Below are 23,570 nucleotides of genomic sequence, written 5' to 3'. Positions count from 1 at the left end.
ATACTCGGAGAACCCAGTATAATAATGGGGCCTAGAAAGATAAAGTACAAAGGTATACGTACATTTTAATAAATAAACAATTTTTTGTTGCTATAAATAATTTTCAATTTATTAATTCACCTACTCATTCAACAAACATTCATTGAACAATTATTATGTATCGGGCATTGTTCTAGATCTTGGCTTTCCTTATTTGAATTTCCATGTTTTAATTCATTCAAGGATTTTATTTTTACTTTATAGGTATTTTCCTGAAATGTTAATGAATGTGTTCAGGGACAGAACCTAGTTTGTTCTTGAAACTTATAATACATTTTTATCTCATCCACAAAATACAAAGCTGATTAGCATCATGCTACTAATCAGCTACAAACCTTGGTCTATGATATGGTAGCCGGCAGGGTCCCATGTATCTAGGACTCTACCTCTATGCTGGGTGCTAATCTCAGCCCCAGCTTCCACAGATACATCAAACACCGTGGAGTTAGAAATCTTTGCAAACTGGCTTTCTCCAACTATTCAAGTTGCTAAAAAAAATTTCATTCTCAGAGTACTGAATATTTGTGAATGACTGATGTGTTTTTGGCAAAAAAGGGAATACTTCAGTGAGGCACACTATATTCAGCAAAGAAATACACTTAACATATGAAAGAAAAATTTCCATGCATTACATTTCAAAAGATTGGAAGGAGAAAGAAGGAAAGAATACTGTTGCTATCTTGATTGCAACATGTAGCTTTGGCATCATTTAAATATCACCCAGAGTAAGTGTAAAACCCAATAAAATATGACTTTAGGACCAATAACCAATATAATCTCTGTCTTTTAAAATTCTAACCATGCCGAAACCGGTTTGGCTCGGTGGATAGAGCGTCGGCCTGCGGACTGAAAGGTCCCGGGTTCGATTCCGGTCAAGGGCATGTACCTGGGTTGCGGGCACATCCCCAGTAGGAGATGTGCAGGAGGCAGCTGGTCGATGTTTCTCTCTCATCGATGTTTCTAACTCTCTATATCTCTCCCTTCCTCTCTGTAAAAAATCAATAAAATATATTTAAAAAAAAAATAAAAAAAAAATAAAAATAAAATTCTAACCATATTAACTATAAACTGGGGTATAAAAAAATTATGAATTAAAAAATTCCTAAGGATTCTGCAGTACTTATTCCAAAATGCTGTTTTTACCAAGAAAATTATTTTGATTTAAATAAATTGTGGGAGGAAATAGCTGGAAATGATTTTTTATCTATTTAGCAGCTGGTTTGCATTCATTATTTTAATTGGCAATATTTATTGAAGCATTCGACTAAACTTTCCAGTTATTTGTAATAATTTCCACTATAGTGCTATTTAAATAGAATTTTCTGTTATATTTATTAGCCCAAAATAAGACCCAACTTTTAAAAGTGAAATGCAGTTCTAAATGAGATCTAGAAAATTCAAATGCGATCATTGGGCATAGATGGGGGAAAATGAACACTGATGATAAAATCTTATATTTCTGATTAACAGTAAAGTGATCATCTTCATTTCTAAAATAGAAATAAATAATTGGTCCTAAACCACATCTGAGTTTAATACATCATCATATTTTTCCTTCTATTATGTTAGAAGAATGTCATGACTCTTGCTACAGGAAGATACAATATAAATTGAATTATAACTGTACTACATGTTTTATATATGTGTACACATTACTAGTATATACACAAACACACAAACACATACAGGCACATGTATATATGTATATGGACAGAGAAAGAGATTGATTTGGATGGTTCTATCAAATTAAGCTAGACATATCATAACAATTACTAATAGTTCTTTGTAAACACATCTAACCGTAACATTTGGGGAAAGGTAAGACATTCAAAACCAGTTACAGCACAAGCTTCAGAACCGAATTAAAATAAACTAGAGGAGAATACATTCTGAGCCTAAAATATGTAGTATTATAACCTGACAGTACTATACCCACCCGTTAGCATGACAATTTAACCACTGACTCAAAATTACATTTGGTGTGCACGAAAGATAGAATGCTGTGACCTATCCATTTTAGGTAATTAAAAAGGTGAATCACTGACACTGACTATTAGGTGGCGACCCTAATAGTAACCTAGCCAACTCCCCTCATGGTTTATAGATGCCAAGAGAAGACAACTAAATTAGCAACCTTTACACAAACACTGCCAGAGCCTGAGCTAACACCCCTGTAAGGTATAAGCTCCCCAAGACCAGAGTCTGGTGTTTCTTCATCGATTTCATTAAAACCTGAAATCTCTTAGTACCTTTCTAGGCCCATAAAAATGTGACTGAACAAGTACACCCAATTTTCCTGATTTCATACCTAGTAGGCCATGCAACACAAGTTGTTCTTTCGTGCATAGAACAGCAGATAGTGGTGTATGACACTTACGAGCTTGTGAAACCCCAAGTTAGGAATATGGAAGGTATATCATTTTAAGATTGTTGCAAAACAGTTTGGATGCAATATTCAAGCCACCCAGGCCTAACTATTTACCCTTCCCTCTCTGTTTTTGTGGAAAATGCTGTGGCCATACTAGCCTTCATTCTGAAAACAGCCATATGTATTTTGCAGTGGCTGTTCCTTTTGCCTGGAATGCCTTTCCTTTCACCTTTGCATGGCTGGGATCTTCTAGTCATTCAGGTCTCACCTTAAAACTCACTTCTTCATTGTCTTTTCAGGCATTGCCAGCAACTACTATTTGGTGACGCCTTAGGATAGCGTTATCTATCTTTCTTCCTTAATGAATTACCACCCCTCTATTGTATTTAAGGCAGAGACTGGGGTGGTGGGGTGGTGGTGGGGGAATGCACACTGATGATAAACGCTTATATTTCCGATTAACAGTAAAGCGATGACAAAACCTTTTATTTCTGATTAACAGTAAAGGTTCTCCTAACTCTGAACTTTTTATTTAAATTAGTCTCAAATTATCTCAGGAAAATTGGTGTGCTATTTAAATATTGAGTACTTCTCTCACCTAATTTAGCTAAATTTAACTAAAAATCCTTCCTGTTCCTTCATAAAATTCCTTTACATCCCTCCATAAAGGGGAAGACCCTGCATCCATGAAACAATGCATGGGCTTTGCAGAAGTTTAAGTTGTAAGTTGTCCAACTGGACAACAATCTATACTAATAAAAGGGTAATATACTAAATAGACCAGACGTCTTCAGGACAACGCCGCAGCAGAGGCCCAGGCTGAGGCTCAGGCAGCCGTGACAGCCGGCAGTGGCAGCAGCAGCAGCGTGATGGGGGCATCACCTTCCCCTGTTTGACCCGGCCACCTCCCACAGAGGGAGGCCAGAAGCAGCAGCAGTGAGGGGGTGATGGGGGCAGTGCCTTCCTAGGATCGCCGGTCGCCTCCCGCAGGGAGTGGAGCTAAGCCATCAGTAGGACATCCCCCGAGGGCTCCTGGACTGTGAGAGTGGGGCAGGCTGAGCTGAGGGACTCCCCTCCAGTGCACAAATTTTTGTGCACTGGGCCTCTAGTGGTTTTATAAAAATAGATATTTTTGAGTACAGTATCATCTGACTATGAGTTTACAAATTGAATATGTTAATTCTCCCCAAACCATAGTCTATCATTACTGATTTGTAATGCAAACCCTATCATATACAAAGTCATTAAACAGAACTCTTTATTCTGGCCCTCTGATCTATTTGACCTTGTCCTTGCCCACACCAATCATCATTAACACCGCTTGGTATGCTTTCACAGATCTCCTTCTCCTCCTTTGCCGTGTTACCAAATTGCCAGTCATGCACACTTACTCTTACATTTGAAGGTTGGAATCAGTATGTCCTGTTCCCTGACAGAGCCTGGTAGGATTCTAACTGAATTTGAACTAATATATCTCTAAAGTAGAGAAGAAATTGATATCAGGCTATCTGAAGCAGGGAACTGAATGGTGAAGAGGAAGTGAGAAGTACTTTTTTACTATGTAATTAAGCACATTTGACTTTTGTATTATAAATGCTATCTATTTTTTAAGAAAATTAGCTGTTTTAAATACAGAGAGGTTTCTAAATTAATTTTAGAATAACTGACTTTTTAGGGCTATAGTCTTCCTATTCATGGACACAGCATATCTCAAACTTGTTCAGTTTTCTTCCACACCCTTCAATAATTTTATCAATTTCTCCATAAAAGTTTCAGATGCTACTATAAATGGTATCACATTTTTTATGTTTTGTGTTTGGTTATTTCTCGCTTAAAGCAATACTTTCCTTTTTTTTTTTATATTGTACTCACCTTGTACTGAAAAATCTAATTGAACTCTATCTATTAGTTCACTTAGTTTCTTTACACACCCTTATTGAATGTTCCTGTCTTAGAACACTGACCAGACGCTTCAAAGTCAAAGTTCCTGAGATTAATGAGAATGAGTTTTATCTTTGCCATCTGTATATATAAAAACCTAAGCAACCATTCCACCGATTGCCTGTTGGACCAGTCGCCTGGTCGCTATGACGTGCACTGACCACCAGAGGGCAGGTGCTCAATGCAGGAGCTGCCCTCTAGTGGTCAGTGTGCTTCCAGAGTGGGCGTGCCACTCACCCTACCAAGGGGTGCCAGAAGCAGGGCTCATGGCTGGACACCGCAGCCCAGAAACTACAGTGAAGCTGAGCAGCAGCGAGCCTACCGAGCGGCAGCGGCAGCAGGTGCAGCGGGGCCAGGATGAGTAGGAGTGGCAGGCAGGATAGGCAGGCGGTGTTAGACTTCCGGTTTTGGCCTGATCCCAGCAGGCCACGCGAGGGACCCCACCAGTGCACAAATCCGTGCACTGGGCCTCTAAGTAAATATAAAGTTTCATAAAGGATTGTAGTTGATAAACCCTTACTTTCTTCTCTTATTTTTAGTTGAATAAGAGCTTATATCCTGAAAAGTCACTGCATTTTATTGAATTTTTTTTTTTTGCATCTAATGAGATGATCTTGGTTTTTTTTTAAATTTAAATCTGTTAACAGGGTGACATTCACTGATAGACTTTTTTTTCCCTTTAAACATTTTTGTATTCCTAGAAGTCTTTCTCCATAAAGCAAAACCCAAATGGCTAATAACATGTAAAAATCATTCAAGTCCAGAGAAATTAACATAAAAAAGTAATGCTGTGCCAATTTTCATCTCTCAACTTGGCAAAAATACTTAAAGTCTGACAATAGCCAATAACTGCATGGGTGTGGGAAAAATGGTTTTCACATATATGACCGTTTAAGTGTAAAGATAATCTCTACTACATATTGGTTCAAGTGCTCAAGGAACTTGACTGGATGGCACATGATGAAGTAGAAAGATGTTTTCTCCCATGGCTACAAGGCAATTTAATATATTTTTTAGTCATATGAAAATGAACTCACAATAAAGTTTTCTAGAGGTAGTTATATCCATATTAAGCTTTAAGACTATCTGCTAGAGAGAAGGCACATACACACACACACACACACACACACACACGAGAGAGAGAGAGAGAGAGAGAGAGAGAGAGAGAGAGAGAGAGAGAGAGATCTCATTGGTCTTTTCAGGTCAATGACACAGAAGATTCCATTTGTTTGGGATAATGGATAGTGAGAGTTGACTCTTGATTAAAACCTGAAGGAAGTGATTTTAGAGTAGGAACATTGATTTTAATATATTTAATCATCAGCTGCCTGAGGCTATTTCTATTATTTTCCTTCTTACAATATACACATTAGGTTAAGTTGATATCCAGATAATTTTTCCGAACATTTTCATATTCAACTTTCAGAACAGAAAAACAAATGTGTTATTCTAATTGAGTATAACTCCCACCACTGCATTGTAATTCTCTGGAAACTGGCTTGAACTAATTCTTAATTCTTGGTAATTCTTAATATGAGAATGGGGAACTTCTAAATCCATAGTCTACCAGTCTTGATTTGTTCCATCTCAATCTGATTATTACAGCAGCTAGAAACCTTAGCCTGTACTCACAATGAGGAGAAAACACAATTGGCAGCATTCGCAAAGTCTCGGAGAGAACGCTGGAAGCATTCGTTCCCTGGGCTCTCATAAGCTGAGCTCCACGGCTTCATTGCAAAATTTGGTTTTATTATCCAACTCCCTGCTTGGCTCATATTTATATTATTAGCTAGCTCAATTAATTTTCTGTGCCATAATGCCCTTAGTTTATTCTAACTTGTGCTGAGTTTTTTAAGTCTGAACCAGAGCCAAAAAAAAAAATTAATCCTTAAAAATTATGAGATTATGTATCTCTTCCCTACTTACACCTTATTCTCTTCACCATTCCTCTCCCACTTAGACATAAATATATTTACTTCATTTTCTCCTTGAATAGCTGTGTATAGAGATTGATTCATTCCTTCCATCTGTTTTCCCCTTAATATCTCACTCTGTGAATTCCTTGTTCTGACATTTATGGTAGATTTTTTTTTTTTAAATACTGATACCCTTGGCACTCGAAATTTGATTACCAAAGTGTTTACCGAAAAATCTTCTCTCATTGCTCCTTCCCAAAGAACACAGCCAATTAAGTAATGCCTGAATAATGCAGATGAGCCCTCAATAGCCATCGGAGGTAAGGTACTGTTTCAAGTCGATACTTTGGTTAGCCAAAGAAAGCCGTCCATTTTTTGTTTTTTATTTAAGAAAACTGTCTCTACATAAAAATATCACAATGAGAAAAACAGGATTAAGTGTGGAGTGGGTGTCTGAATAATATAAAATACACCTGTAATCAGTGGCACAACCAAATTTATTCTTCTTGGATAAAAAGTATGCATTTATATTCAGGCACTCTTAAATTAGCTATTTCACACTTAACATTGGAATGCAGACACATATCTCATGAAATTTCTATTGGTATGATTCATTGAAAAATCAAGTCAAAAAAGAATATTCCAAAATTCCCCACAGCAAATAAGATTGTTAAGAATAATTAAATCATTCAAAGTGTCATATACATATTGTCAAAGCACTGGAGGTCATTCTTGACTTACATTCTAGAATGGATGTTTTTAATTTTTGAGTCAAAGGCTCTAACATTTTCCCCAAAAGTCTATATTTTTCAAATTTACAATGAAACTGAGGACTTATTTTCTACATAGAAGAAATCATTTCTAAAAAATAAAAAAAAATTATAAAAACAGATAGTGCAATGCCACTGTACTCTTTAATCACTCACTCATTTATTTAAAAATAGTGTCAGGGATAAATTATGTGCTAGGCACTGTAGTGAATAAAAATAGAAGTAAAACATGATCCTTTTCCGCTTGGAGCTTATAATATAACTAATTGGGGGGGGGGCACAAACTTAAATAACACAGTGTAAGACAAAAAAATGGGAATGTTCTAAGAGAATAATAAAGTATTAGTGGAGAGGGCAGGGAGGAAGAGAGGAAAAGAAACATAACTGGGGAAGTACTGCAGAGGATTGTGGGAGGGGGCGGAATTTGGAGACACTGGAACTGGCCTTTGTAAGAGTTAGGAATTCTCCCAGTGAAGAATAGCTGGAATGGAGCAAAGGGTATCTCAGAAAAAAGGAAATAGCTAATTATTCGTATATATTTATACACACAACAATGACAGATGAACAAGACATCTAGCTTTCAAATACCTTGGGGGAAAATAAAGGTAGCTATTAACTATTTTCCTCAAGCTACACTGTGAATCCAACAAAGCATGTTGGCCAGGGGTCTGGCTCAGGCCCAGTCTTCTTGAAGCTCCAGAAGAATCTTAGCTGACAGCCTTCCCTGGCTCCCTGTCTACCTGCTGATAAAGGCTTCCCCATCCCTTCCACAAGGCAGAAGTCAGCGGAGATTAAAATAGCCCAGAACACTTCCTGCTCTATTCTAATTGCGCTTTCATTCCATTTGCCTTAGACCACTTGGAATGCCTAGGGAAAACCCCATGAGGCATCAAGCATGTGAGATAATGTGTCAGTCCCTCAAAAATGTTTTCCGTCCTACTACGTGTATCCTTCATTGTTCCCTACCCATGAGAAAGCAGAATGTGTGGGGAAAATAGCTCCTAGCTGTCACATTGTTGTTTCTCCTTTAAAAAAAACAACACAACAAAAACAGAACTATCACCTCCATGAAATACTTCCCTTTTCAACGACTGTAGCCATTTGTCACAAATCTATCCACTCTTCCACACAAATGACTATGTATTCTAAATATCTTGTAAGGAAGTTACCATTCCATAGCCATCTAAAAAGTTGCTCTGTGACCCATAATATCTTTGAATTACATACCTGGCACATTGTAGGTGCTCAATAAGTGTATTTTATAAGAGTGTGCAATATTGTGTTTATGAGAAAATGTTCTTAGACTTCTAACTTCAGCAAATGAGGATATAATGTACCCCTTCTTTTTGTCTCCTAAGACAAAAAGAGGAATTATTCATTTCAGTAAACTACCAGGATGGTTCATATTGCTTAGATAATACATTTCAACATAATGGGATAAGGGGCAGAGATGAATTAAAAAAAAAAAAAAGATACTTTTATTGATTTAAAAGAGGAAGGGAGATGGAGAGAGAGATAGAAACATCAATAACGAGAGAGTCATTAATAGGCTGCCTCCTGCACGCACCCTACTGAGGATAGAGTCCCAAACCAGGCATGTGCCCTGACTGGGAATTGAACTGTGACCTCCTGGCTTATAGGTCACACCCAACCACTGAGCCACACCGCTGGCAGATATGAATCTTTAGGAAGGAACAATGGTAAAGGATACTAAACGGTCCATAATTTCTAGCCAACAGCATTACTCCTAGGAAGAAGTGATCCCACAGTTTCTTTGGAAATAGAGAAAAATCATGGCTAACAAACAGCCTTCCCCTGGCTTCCTCACCTGCCCACTGATAAAAGCTCCCCCATTCCTTGCACAGGACAGAGGTAAGTGGAGACTAAAAGAGTTCCAAAACATTTTCTGCTCTATTTTAACCATGCATGCATTCTGTTTGAATGAGCCCAAACGGAATGTTGATAAAAAACCTCCTTTTATTGAGAAGATGCTCTTTACATCTTAGCCTCCTCAAAAAGCTTTACATGACTACCCTAGTCAGCAATGCCCTTGCTGCCATCAGTCACTTTCTATCTCATTTTTCGATTTTATTTTTCCTTAGTACTTACTACTATCTAAAGTAGCTTTATCTAGCCATCATTCAATTGAACAATCTGTCAACCACGTATCTCCTTGTTTCATAGTTGTATCCTCCATGCCAAGGACAATACAGGCACATGATTGGCTCTCAAATATTTTTGAGTGAAAAAAATGAACAGATAACTGACTATTTCACCTCAGCTTCCAAAGCTTCAAACAATTACATCACCTCCCCAAACCCTCAACCTGCTAATTAAGAGTAGCCAGGATGCAACTGGTTCCTACAATTGCCTTTACTCCTACCCTCTGAATTTATTTACATCTTCGCTTCTTTGAGAATACACTTGAATTGCTGTGTGTTTCCTGTTTTTATCTGTCATTCTGCACATTCTTAATGGTCATCTGATGCCTTATCTTGAACACAGCACAACAATATTTATCTTTTATTTAATGTATTTTTCAGTAGACAATAAAATTATGAACATTCTTACAGAGCTCTAAATTATCCATTCTAAAGCACTTCAATTAATGTGTAACATGAAATGTGTTAACATACTATTTTAATATTGTCATCATCTAACAACAGTGAGTTAATAATCAGAAAATATAAAATGCAAATTAAACAGACTGAATCACAATTCTAATTTTATAGTGAAATATCAACTACTAAGGTCTGAATTAAGCACACAATTTAAGTAAGCTAAGAGAACAGTTCTCAAATGTGACACTACATGTTATTGTTCATAAAATTATCTGGGTTCAGCATTATACCAAAAAAACGAGCAGAGACTAATACCTACTTTCCTATGTACTGAGAATTTTATCTCACCTACCTAAAGGAGCAACTGACATTAATGCTTCAGATCTTTTATAGCTATATTTTATATATTGTTGCAATAAAGCTGGAAGAAAGCATACGTGATATTATTTTACAGGTACTGTAATTATTAAAAGTCATTCATGAAGTCCATCCACCCATTTTCCCCCATCTTATAGCCCACTTGTAGAATCATTGTACTTACAATATTCAATTGCTTTTTCAAATACACCATCTCTTAAACCCAATCTTCGTGAAATTTTAAAAAATACTGTATATCCAATGCAGGAATTTAACAGAATTTAGATTTCTTAGCTTTACAATGTCCTAGTTATTTTCTTAATAATATATACATTCTTGCCAGTTGAAAAAAGAAGTGTGAGTGTGTACGTGTGTGTAGAATATAATGCCATTTTCACTGGAAAGGTCAACAGCCAGCAGTCCTATTTATAAGCCACATTAACACCAAACAGAGAGCTTAGCAATGTCTGTTTCTAAAAATAAACCCTGTGTGTCTCTTGTTGTCATCATCAACCAGAGTGTTCTGTGCTCTGTGACAGAGGCATCGAGGCTGCTTCTGCCTTTCCACGGCATTACCCAGCACTCCCCACGGCCTCCCCTCTCTGTCAAGGTGGCAGAGATAAAACGAGCTCTGCAATCACCCTAAGCACACATTTAAACATTATTGCCCCTTAAGCAGACAGTTATCATGTTGTTTTGGCAGCAGGAAGGAATCTGTGGTTTCACTTGAATGTTATTCTTCTTTATTTAAACTACTAGAAATAACCCAAAAATGACAGAATGCTCTTTCTATAAATAATCATTCCAGTGTAGAGTTATATTAGGAGGTAACTCAGATGGCATGATAACGCCTAACAAGCTAATCTTAGACCTGCGATGCCATAAGATAGAAATACCGAGGCTAAGAATAACTGACCCAAAGGACTCAGCCTGCTAAAGACAGTCACAGACATGTAGGTATCTGCAGATTTTAATGCATTTAATGATCTTCTGAAAGCTTTCCGCCCCCCTAGGAAGGCAATCAATTATGCTGGTCATGAAAATGACAATCAATAATGCTTTTACAATGTATTGATTCATAAAAAATGGCTCAGGATTCTCACAGCAAATAAGATTATAAAAAATAGTTGATGGAAACCAGAGCTGGCTCCTAAGTAATTGGATTAGCATCTAATTAGTGAATTTTATGCATAAGCCACCTGCAGAGCATACAATATTCATCCAAGGAAAGAAAATAAAGTATAATGTCATATGTTGGTATCTGAAAACACCGCCATTCACTTTTCACCCCAAATGCCCAATATATATTAAAAACAGGCAGAATCTAAATTTCGCTAGCTAGATCATTCTTTTGGCTCAGGAGTTTGATGTTGCATGTTGAAATCTGGATGTGAATGGAGACACAGACTTTATTAACACCCCCCACACCGCTCCCACCCCCAACCCCACGCAATACCTAGCAAAAAACCAAGGTGGGTATAATGCAAGCATTCAAGCATTTGGGTCAAAATAAACTGAATCTCCACTTTGAAAAAATACCTCCTGCTAAAATACATTAGTAATAATGTGCTATTTTGAAGTGGTGCAAACCTTGCCTTATGATATAGGAGATGTATTGGGAGCACTAGCAAACAGCTACCAAATGCATGGGGACTGCTGGTTCTGTCTCCAGTGTCTGCTCACTGCTCTGAGTGTCATCAGTCTCATGGAACTTCGGAGGTTGCCTGAAGTTTATCTCAGCCCTGGATAGTGGTAACTTCAACTAGTTTAATCATCAGGCATCGGGAACGTTGAAATAAGGCTCCTCCAGCAAGCCTCTCAACATAGAAACCTATTTGTGCCTTAAACCTCCCAGGACTAAGAAGTGTGCATAGATGTTTGTTTATAAATATAGCTGATTCCATATTTTTAGCACCAAACAGATATAAAAAGCAGTATCCTAGGCTAAATATTTTCCTCTTGGAGAAAAAGCAGTAGGGACATGGTAAATAAGAACCAGTTCAGACCAGATCCTGTCAGTGCCTAGCCTTGGTGACCCTCAATATGTTCCTCTGAACTTCTTTCCTCATCTGCAAAATACGAACACTGCTGCAACTGTAAATATTGCAGACCTCTTCAAATTGTGGAGAGGATTGAATGATAAAGCAATGCTTGGTACAGAAACAGCTCTGAAACATTAGCTTATTACATCAATAATGATAAGAATGACAGGGATAAGAAATTATGAAAAAATATGGGTCCAATCATTGACCTTTTCAATTCAGACTAAAACAACTAGATCAGAGTAGAATGTGGTAGAAAACTAATATTGGTAACTAATGGTGATACTTTCTCTTTATAATCTAAAATGGGTTGGTATTGATGTAAAATCACGATTCAAAATACACGCTTGAATTTCATTTGTAAGCAGGTGTAAAAAACACTATGACAAATACAATTTCAATGGCATTCACTTCACCAAGAGCTCTTCTAGTTCACCCTACATGGGGTTCCCTGAAAATATTCTGGGTAAACATTTTGGTACTAAAGCAAGAAATCCCAGGCCACAATGTATGTAATTTAATGGAAATACAGTGAAATCTTCTTGCTTGTTCTTTATGTCAAATTTTGAAAAAGCTTTATGACACTCATATTTTCACCCAGTGTGAAAATTTCAGGCCATAGACAACTCATTAAAATTTACTTCAATCATTGAAAATGACACCCACATGGCTACAATTGTGTCAATACTAAATATAAATTATAAATTAAACATTTCTATCATAAGTGGTAGACCATGAGGGGAAGAAGCAAGAAAATGAAGTTCTGGGGTATTTCCAACCTCATCAACATGCAAACAGTTTAATCATAAGTAAATGACTAGTTACACTTTGTGGTTTGGTAAATTTCCTTCTTCCTTAAATGTAGTTTTCATTGGATTTAATTATGGGGTGTTTTAAAAGCACCATATATAAAAGCCCCATCACTTATTTTACTATGAAAAAATTAACATTAAAATAATGAATGGAACTGATAGCCTTATGAAACAGAAGATTTACTCAGTGTTCTATTCACAAACCATAGCATCACAGAGTAATCCTAAAATATAATATTCTCTGATAACATTTAAAAGTGTAGGTTGTTTAGTATTTAAAAAATTTTGTTTAAATTAAGTGGGGTTTTTTTTATGTGTGTATCTGACTTAGTGAAAAAAAGAATGGAAGTAGTGGACACAAGGTATTTCCTTATCTTTTCATGCCCAGATTGTCAATATCCAAAGATTAGAAAAGGGAAAACTGTCCATTGTGAGGCCACTATGCCTCTCAGACCAACCACTGACAGTCCAGTTTCTTTTAAGAATGAAATAGATCACAGCAAGCCACACTGATCTGAAGCACGTGCCAAAACATCTTTGAATTTCATCTAGAGAGAGCTTGTTTTTAAAGTATTTTTCATGGGCTTTTATCCCAATTACATTTTTTTCAAAGTATTCCAATTCAGAAAAGAATTGTTAAAATGCAGTTACCATTCCAGATTGTTAAAATTGTTCATTACTGTAAAATGTATTAATTATAAACAACATACTGGCAAAGAAGTTGCATTCTGAATATCTGTAAGATAATCCTCCTATAATATTCTGTTTCTCTCAAAGCCAGTATTAAAGGAATATTTTACTCAAACTTATAATAAGTGCTTGTAATGGGCCAGTCCACAATGCTGATTTTCCTCCTTTCTAAAAAAAAAAATGATTTACAACCTAGACAGATCCAGTTTTCTACCATAATTACTTCTGTCTCTTTCTTAGGGTTCCTTCTTTTAAAAAATATTATTTAATAATTGAGAGAGAAAGAGAGAGAGGAAGAGAGAGAGAGAGAGAAAGAGAGAGCGAAATTTGTTATTCCACTTACTTTATGCATCCATTAGTTGCTTCTTATGTATGTCCTGATTTGGGATCAAACCCTCAACCTTGGCATATCAGGATGACACTCTAACCAACTGAGTTATCTGTCCAGGAATGTTAGGGTTCCTTCTAACAACAGAGAGTACTAAAAAAAGTCTTTATATTCAGTACTAGTAAAAAATTAAAAAAGGTAGTGTTTAAATGGATATGTATCTTCATGAAAATGAAGACCCAAGATTCAATTGAAAGAGAAATCATATAGTCCACTTCCTTCACTTAATTAATTATATTTTGTCAAAATTACAAGCTAAAGAAAATTACAGACAGATGGGTACTTGACATATAGTGAGGGATAGAAAATCACTTTTGTAAAATACCATATATGATTGTCTAAGCAATATGCTGTACACCTGAAACTAATACAAAGTAATACTGAATGTCAACTGTAACTGGAAAATAAAATTGAAAAAGGTGAAGTAATCCAATAGCAAAAGTTTGTTCTAAAAAACAAAAAGAAAATTACAAAGAAGAGAATTCCAACCACCAACAAATACACTGATGGTACCTAGCTAACATCCATTCTTCTCGCTTTTTCCTCTTCCTAATAGAAACTAGATAATTAATTGCAGTATTGATCCTCCCTGGCTCAGCCATGGCCCTGAAGAGCTATCTGGGTGGTCATCCCATTCTTCTTTTAATGACTGGCAAAGGTATTGGCAGATGATGTTACTCTGGCCAATGAGTTATGAAGAATGGTTTGCTGGAGAAATTTTGGGTAAAACTTCCTTCCTTAAGAAAATACCCAAGAAAGCAAACTTTCTCTTCTACGTCTTTGGAATTTATTAGACATAAATTGATGCAATGCCTGGAACTAGTACGGTCAACGTGTGACTCCTGGAGGAAACAGCCCTGTGATGACACCAACTCTAAGGCCAGCAGAAAGGAGCAGCGTGAAGGACCCACATGCTGTTGACACTATTGACCACCTAAGGCTGCCCAACTACCCTGCTAGTTCGCTAACTGATAAATTTATTTGTCATTTGCCACTTTGAGTACAATTTGCTATTGCCTGCTGTGGAATAGAACCTAACTCATATACCTACCCCTTACATTACTCATTGTATGTATTCAGGCACAGTAGCTTTGTGAGTGGAAGTGTAAGAAACACATTTTTACAAGATACGTGCATATTATAAAAATTCAAACAAGTTAAAAAAGTATGATGATAAAAGTAAAAGCCCATCGAACACCCAAGACCATGGACACACACACAAACTTTTTCCTGATTTCTTTCTATCAATGCATGAATTCTCTGGGATATGAGTGAATAGACAAAATATATACTTTTATAAAAATGAGATATTACATATTTTTATTTAAAAATTATTAAATATAAATTAATTTAACAATAAAAACTATAGTTGAAGGGACTATAAACATAATTATATAAACTATTTTTAAAAATCAGTGTTTGGAATTCATTCATTCATTCATTCAGTATTTGGTTGTCCAATGATGTTTCATGGAAATACTTCCCTTCGTAGTTCTTGACTAGCAGGGCATCCCACTGCATCGCTGCTGATGTCATCCATGATGTCAAGAGGGTGGTAGCCATCAACACCACCACCCACAGACTGGGCAGACCCCAGAATCTCTTTAATGGTTCCAGAGAGTTCTCCAGCAAAAGATCGGTCACATCTCTCAGGCAATGTTGACAATATCCTCAAAAGTGATATTTCCACTTGCTTAATTTTTATTTTCTTTTTTGGCTTCTTTCTGTCTTGTGGTGGTTCTTCGAGGGTTTTGATGGTCAGGGCAGAGGAAGAAGGCACTCTCTCAATCAGGGCCTGTCTGTTCTGAATGGTCAGTTTCACTGTAACCCTGAAACCCCTCCATCACCAGTTGCTTTGGCGATGTCATCAGCAACCTTTGTTGGAGATAGACCCAGGGGGCAGATCTGGGGAGTCAGGGCAGACATGGCATCCACTTCTCCATCAGTGCACCTCAGGCATACAATTTGGATCTCGGGGTGGAACTTGGGCATGGTGGAGGTACCTGGTGTCCAATAAACCTGGATTCCGGACAATCGGAGAAAGCTGAACCTAAGCCTCCACTGAGCTGAAAGCTGGAGTCTTTTTATTTTTTTTTAACTCTATGTTTCTATTTTAAGCAGCAGGGAGTCTGTCCCTGCTCAGGAAGAAGATATTAACACTTTTACACATTCCTCCTTCTCACCTCTCCCCAATGTCTCATATTGGTTAGCTTTATGAATATTTTTACATTGCCCTACTTTATAAAATGCGCTTTCTGTCCTGTAACCACAATCTCATAATTGTTTAAATAGATTCAATGTTGCTTCATTAATCTTACTATGCTTTCTCCACTTCTGAATTCCATTTTTTTGCTTGTAGTTCATCTCTTCATTGTGTGGGTTTTATTGTTAAGCATTGTAGTTCATGTCTGAGAATTTCTACCTTGCCTGTTTATTTTCACTATATTTTAGTAACATCTTGCCTGGGTGGAACAGTGGATTGAACTTCTAGAACTTTAGAGATCTTTCATTATCCTCTGGTATTAGATACTGGAAACGTTTGATGTTTTATTAAGTCTCACAGATTTCCTTCCTACCCTCCCCCACCATAGATCTTTGCTTTATCTGAGTGAACCTCTGAAAAATTATTTGTCATTTTTAATTCAATAGCCCCGTTAGGGTATGACTATGTGCTGAACATTTCTAGAAAATCTTCCTAAAAGATGGGAACTCTTTTAATCTACAGATTTATTTTTTACTCTTTCAGTGAAATGACCTTTCTTCATTTTCACAAAATTATCTTCCGTTTATGTTTTGAAACATCAATTTCAGGGACATAAATAATCTTTTTTGTTATACTGCCTTTGTCTTTCTCATCATTGACTTCTCTCCAAATGCTTTAATTTTCCTTTCTCATTCCAACTGATTGTCTCAAGCCTTTCCTCTTTGTTGGTAAAGATTTTCACTGGTGTCTATTCTGTTTCCTGCTATTTCTAATGAATATTTTTTGTTCTATAATTATTCCCAATCTGTTTCCCTAGATCTAAAATATCCTTTTTCATCTCACTCTATTGTTTCATGATCTCATCGTTGAGTTATTGTTTTACAGATTTTATGTTCTTATTAAATTAGGTACTCTATTTATAAGAAACAATTATTAGACAATTCCCTGGATTCAGTGAGTTGATGTTTTCTTCTTGGTGGCAGCTCTAAGCTTAGTGGGGGGAGGGTATTACATTGCAAGGAGCTATTGATCACTTCCCCAATGGGGAGTGTTGCTCCAAAGCCTTCATTTCTCCAGAGAGGCAATGTTTGTTCACCTTCTTCCATTTCACTAGTTCCTCTTCCAAAATTTTTTCTGCTATTCCTCAGGCACAAGAAACAACAGCAACAATAAAACCAAACAAAACACAGCAGAAATGGAAGATATCTCGTCAGTTCGCCTCTCTCTAGAGTTGGAGAGAATTTTCAGCAAGTTGCCATCTTGTCAGTAAAATTCTACTGGACTCTCAGGATTCAGGCCCTGATAGGTCTCTCTGTTTCTGATCACGGGTTCCATTTTTTCCTTGACTATTAGTTTCTGAGATACATTGCAGTAGGTCTGCCATTCATTTTCTTTGCTCAGTTATTGTTACTATTGTGTGTATGTGGGGGGAGGGGGCAGTTACTGGCTTATACTATTTTAGGATCACTATATTTTCTACTAGTGGTGAGAAATTATACACTACATTTTCAAATTTTTTATCTCCAAAATCAAAAGCACCCTTTAAAATTCATAATGTGGGTTTCTTTTAGTCTTCTTACTTAACGGATTATACAATAATCCACCTGTGTCCACAGAAATAAAAAAAAAATACTCATTCCTGTCCCCATTATGAACAGGCCTATTTATAAATAGCTCTTTGATTGCTACCTATCAAATATTCAAATTGATAACAGCCTTGTACGTGAAGATAACCCAAGTTAGAGAACAGCAAAACAGCAATTATGGGGAATACCAGAAGTGATTCTTGACATGACAGGAGCATTTCACAGACTTACATTTTCATAATTAGATTCTGCTTTCCAAGCAGACATAAACGACTACTGAGTCTAAAATGTTCCTTTCCCCTTGACAATACACACGCCAAGAGGGAAAAGAGTCTCAAAAGGTGAAGATACACTTTCCATAAAGAAATTCAGGACTTAGTTCTAAATGTTTTTCTTTTGTACCCTAAAATAAGAATACAAAGTAAAAAAAAAAGAAATAAAAAGCAAAAAAGGGAAAAAGAAAACAATAAAGAATGAAGACATAGTGAAAATGTGTTCCTTATTGAGGATGTATTTTACATTAATGCTGTACAAACTCTAGGAAATACTCTCATAATAATGGTTTCAATATTGTCTGGACAGCTCTGCGGTCCAAAGCGTTAAGCAATTTTTCTGGCCACTGAAGAACACCCCTAATCTGCCAGCCACTGCTGAGTGACCTGAGTCAATATTTGCACGTGCTTCAGTTTCTGCTGTAGTTATCCCTTATATTGGCCCATACGAGCCTTAAAAGTACAGGCTGGCAAAATATGTCACTCATACTGAACTCCAAGATTCAATATTATAATGCCTTTTAAACTAAAAAGACATTAGCAGACTGTATTGAAGAACATAGTTCTACCTAAGATGTCTAGCCTGGGTGGGTCAATATTAGGGGAAAAATGGAACTATATAAAACACAATTCAATAGCATATAAAGATCTCTGGAGAAAAATCTTCTATATTAATGCATAGTATTCAATATAACTAGAATAACAAATGGGAACTCTAAAACAGTGGCTAACCACAAAACTTTTAGAACAATTAATCACAAGAAATCTGCAGTTGGGATTTCACTGTTCAACTGCATAGTCTACAACTTGTTTGCCTTTGATTCTATGTAATGCACTGAGACATCTCACAGAGCACACACCTGCATGCACACACTAGCTGCTCTGATTTACAGTCACAATTTGCACAAGGAAGCAATTTAATTCTTATCAGACCAGAAGAAAACATAGCTGATTTACTGATAACTAAAGGTAACTCTCTATCAAAACAAAAAATAATTCCCCAAGGTGACAAATAAGCTAACTCATCTGTCTTGATCAGAGAGATAGAGCCAAGGACTGAAGAGCCAGGAGCCCAGGTTCACTCACTAGAAACAGTAATAATAATAGGGAGTACACACTTTAATAATAGGAGGTCACATTTCAACCTCACATGAATGCCATGAGGTAATCAGGAAGGCATCATTATTCCTCAAGTTACAGGTGAGTAAAGCAGTCCCACCATGGGCTAGCAGCAGAGCTCTCAGAACACGGAGCTTTTGACCCCTAGAACAGTGCTCTCGCCAGCACTCTGCACCGTTACCATATCTCTTTTCTCTCTTTCAGACCCAAAGACTCCATCTGTTTCTAAGCCCATCCATCACATCCATGCCACTGATCCAAAAGGGAGTTGAACAAGATTTGTAACTAAACTAAGATAAACAGCCCTAATCCAGAGATTAATTTAAAGGACCCCTCCCCTCCTCGCATCAGTGACTCAAAGTTTGCTGCACATTAGGATTGCTTGGAAGAGTTTATCCCAATACTCAAGCTGTTTCCTATACAATTAAATCAGAAACAGTGAGGATGGAACCCAGGCATCAGCATTTTGTAAAGTACTGCCAGTGACCCCAAGTGTCAGAGCCAAATTCCTCAGGGGAAGCATGCAATAAAGACTGGGGAGATTAAATTTAAGGACATATTATATTAAGCAAAATTAAACACTGCACAGCATGATAGGAAATATGCAAATGGTTTATGTTTCAAATTTTAAAAATAAATAGAAAGTGGAGTTTCATTCTTTATACCAGACAGACTTGGGAGTTTTTATCAATCTACATCACTTTTCCTTTCATTGCTGATGCTTCAATGTTGCTTCCTGCAGAACTGACAGCAGCATGGACTGCCCTAAGCACTGCCCTGCTTGGAATAGTGTTGCTTTGCATAAAAATCATTAAATGTTGGAAAGATGACTCTCAACTGAAGTCGGGGAAAGTTAGGTAAAATTATCAGACACTGAGAAACAGTGAAGCTTGTAAACACCTGTAGTGAGAATCAATGTCAGGAGACAATTGCAGCTTCGTTTCGTTTCTATCCTCTGGAAAAAATATCAAATTTGCAGTCCAGAGATGAGGACTAAAAGGATAAAGTGCAATACTAAAAGATATCTGAAATGGTTATTTCGAAAGAGTTGGTCCATATTTAAAAAGTAAAATGCTAAGAAGTTAAACGACCAGTTCCATTAAAGACATCAGCTGATCCCTCCCCAAGCCCTTGTCAAATTCACAACCAGGAAGATAATGAACAGCTGGATTACCGGTACAATTGTTTTAGGTAAACAGACACTATCAATTAATAGAATTCCTGTCACTTAAGTGTCAACATACCAAATCGTACAAAACGGATTATTTTATTCCAATTCCATGAAAAGATTGGGTCAACAGGAGAATCTTGAGACCCTCATCATTAACCGAGGTTGAAAGAAAACTCGCTTCCAACACAGATCCGTGGAGGGTAAGGTGTTCCACGGTGAAACAGACATCCTGCCAACCTGTGGAATATTTCTTTCCCTAGCTCTACCAAGTAAACACTGTTTGATGTTGCATTTTTATCGTGGAAGTCTGAATGGTGAGCTATGATTCTGATTAAGCCCACATAGGAACTTAGGAGCTGTGAGGGAGAACTTTAAGTCCATTTAGATGGAAGCATTCAGAAGAGGACCAAAACAAACCCTAATCTTTATGAGCTAGCTGGAGGAAGTACACGTGAAAAGCACCAGTGACAAATAAGTGATATTGCCTGGAGAGTCTACTCTTGGAATAGACAGAAATTGGTAAAGCTGACAAGCTTTCTCTCTCATCAGCACACCTCCTTAAAGGCACCGGCACAGACACAGACAGAGAAAGTAGAAATTGGGAGCTGCTACTGTTCTTCTTTAAAACATTGCACCTGCATATAACACCTCTGTTGTGTGCTATGCCATTGCATCTGACTGACGATGCTAGCTAGACACTCCACCTGGCTTGGAAGAAAACGAAAATAACCATCTGCTAATAATAATTCTATTTCATTCTAAATAGTTTCATTTCAGGCTGATGAGAAAAAAAAAGACACATTAAAACTACCTTCACAACTCCGGAGCACGCACATTTCAGAAGGTAGGTCTATAAATAAATGTGCTTCTGTACTGCACACTGTAAACACAAAACCGTCAGGCTAGTGAGGGCTGCAATTTAAACTGGAGCCCCAGTATGAACTTACCTGGTTTTTAAAGTCCCATTAGAATATGCTTCCCATCAGTTCTGAGCTCCTTTTTCTAGTTACACAGTCAGGCAAACACCCCCAACTACATCTGACTTTATCTCAGCCCCATCCTTGCTCAGAAGCTTGCGATTTCATTCAGAAGCAGCCGGCCCTCAGCAGACTGAATATGCACAGAAACAGCAATGAAAGGGATCGAAGATAAACCCCACCGTCACACCAAGAAAACAGCAGCAGGAGCACCAAAAAGCAGCTAAGAGAGGGGTTTTTCTTCGCTGCGCTCCCCCAAGCCAGCCCCCTTTCCTGGGTACAACGTCTCAGTGAGGAGAGAGGCTCTTACCTGAGCTGAGCATACTGTGCATTCTCTGCTGAGCCAAGAGCTGCTCGCGTCCAGCCACCCCATCTGAGGAAAAACACGAGTCACTCTCGTAAATTGTCTGCAGCATATTGCAATCACTCTGACTTCAGCTCCATGAAAGATTCATCTCTGCTCTGTGCAGGGGCCCCGGAGCTACCCTCCCTGGGCTGGTCCTCCCTCCTCCCCAAGGAGAAACAGCAGAGGATCGACTCCCACTACGGTTTCCTTTCTGTTCAGATGGACACACACTTTCTCCAAAGACCTGGACACTTTTCCCATGTTACCAACCTGTGTGCAGAGCAGAAAGGATCGGGTGGATGCTCTGGCTCTCTGGAGTTCAGGTTATCCTGAACACTAAAAGCAGGTGGGAGATGGGGATGTGCTTCGGGGATATTGCTTTGTCAGAATTAGTAGAAAAATATTAACTCTACCCACGAGAAAGAGAAACCAAGGAAATCCAGCTGGAAGTTCTTCAGGCTGCTAGAGTTTCCTCGCAAGAAGCGGCAGTCCTGCGAGTGGCTTCAGCTGGTGCCCTTCTCTGTTTGTGTGTGTATCTCCCTCCCTCTCTGGTCTCTCTCAGCTCAAGTTGGCTAAACCCAGTGATAATCCATTTGCATATGAATCAACAACAGCATGGCCCGCAGGCACAGAAATAGAACAATGGTCGGCCTGAGCCAAAAATAGGTCAAGCCTGGCCGAGTGATTGGAGCCTGCATTAATGCATTTAAAAATACCCCAGCAAACCCAGCTGTCCAGCCTCTATCTTTCAAACCATAATTCTCTATTGCAGGGCCTTAGGAGCAATTAACTCTTTCCTCCCTTCCAGCTTGCTTTCCACCCTGGCGATTTGCATCCAAAGAAAGGAAGGCAAGAAAAAAAAAATTAAGAAACATAATTCTAAGAGGGCAAATGCACATATATTTCATTTCGTTTTATTTTTGTAGTATGTGTTTTTGGAAAAGAGAGGAGAGAAGTGCAGAGCTCTGTATTGGTTCTAAAATAATACTGGAAGCTTTTGCTCATAATGTGGTTTCTGCCTCACCCACGCACAGCAATCCTGGCGTTCTATTTTTGTTGCCTGTTTCTTTGGCTACACTGCAGTTGGCTGTGGCACTAGAAGCTTTTCTGCCTTCTAGTTTCAAGACTGACAGGAGATTTAGTAGAGGTAGTTTCGGAAAACAAGCACACTCCAGAATAAAATATTTATGAAGGATGGCTTTATTTTTTTTTTTACTTGCTATTTATGTAAGGCAATTGTCCATTTCACAAATCTAGATATGATGGTGGTACCCAATATCAATTTTATCGCATCCAGCCTCTATGATATTTACACTTAAAAGAATAGCTTAGACCTGAAAATATTTCATCTCTTTCAGCCTCTCAGGCTAAACTCAATTTACCTGTGAAAGGAGAAGCAGGTGTGGGTGTTTTCTTATAGATGGATGCAGAATTAGTAAAGTATGCACCATCAATAAATAATATACTGAGTCCCCAGCTGTTCATCTCTACATTGGTTACCTGAAAAACAGACCTCACTTTTCTAAAACAAGTAGCATTTATAAAAGTTGACAGATTCCCAAACCAACACACATTGGGGAACTCATCTATAAAGTAAGTATATTACAGTATGTAATCCTAAGGATTCTATAGTCTATGGTATGCACTTATAATATCATTTGTGCATCACAGATTGGGTTGCAAGCATCTAGCCACTCCAAGGGCAAATGCAGAAGTGATAACCCACTGATCATGGTAGCCTTTCTCCCTTTTCTAAACTAGATGAGCAAGGAAAGTGTAATTCCCAAGGCAGTAGTAGCAACAGGGAAGGAAAGAGAAAAGGCAGAATGCTTCAAGGTTCCCAGAGCAATCCCATGGAGGAGGGACCTCCCTCAAGGACAGCCTGTGGGGCAGAGGAAAGAGAACAAGAGGACACAGAGTTGGGGTGGAAGGGAGGAAACTTGTAAGTCATTAGGCAGGTAACCTACTGCTGAAGAAAATGGCACTGAATTTTCCTTCTTTCATAGATTGAG

General features: G+C 37.8%; 1 protein-coding gene and 1 pseudogene across 10 annotated transcripts in view; both read right to left on the bottom strand.

The window, feature by feature from the left end:
* Positions 1-23,570, bottom strand: part of HDAC9 (histone deacetylase 9) — a 751,983-nt gene that overhangs the window by 440,595 nt on the left and 287,818 nt on the right. For 7 of the 10 annotated variants that reach the window (XM_070424407.1, XM_070424399.1, XM_070424405.1 and 4 more), the window contains exon 2: positions 21,523-21,585. In XM_070424407.1, the coding sequence (XP_070280508.1) occupies positions 21,523-21,585 (63 nt within the window). Of the gene's footprint in view, positions 1-21,522; positions 21,598-21,828; positions 22,145-23,570 lie in introns of those variants that run through there. The other 3 variants (XM_070424401.1, XM_070424402.1, XM_070424404.1) reach the window with 3 other exon arrangements.
* Positions 15,353-16,534, bottom strand: LOC139016646 (large ribosomal subunit protein uL11-like; annotated as a pseudogene).

This window comes from Myotis yumanensis, unplaced genomic scaffold (assembly GCF_028538775.1).
Source record: "Myotis yumanensis isolate MYYU_CA2020_CCGP unplaced genomic scaffold, mMyoYum1.0.hap1 SCAF_9, whole genome shotgun sequence".
Lineage (NCBI taxonomy): Eukaryota > Metazoa > Chordata > Mammalia > Chiroptera > Vespertilionidae > Myotis > Myotis yumanensis.
The sequence above is the reverse complement of the archived record's forward strand: the minus strand, read 5'-3'. Positions and strand labels throughout refer to the sequence as shown.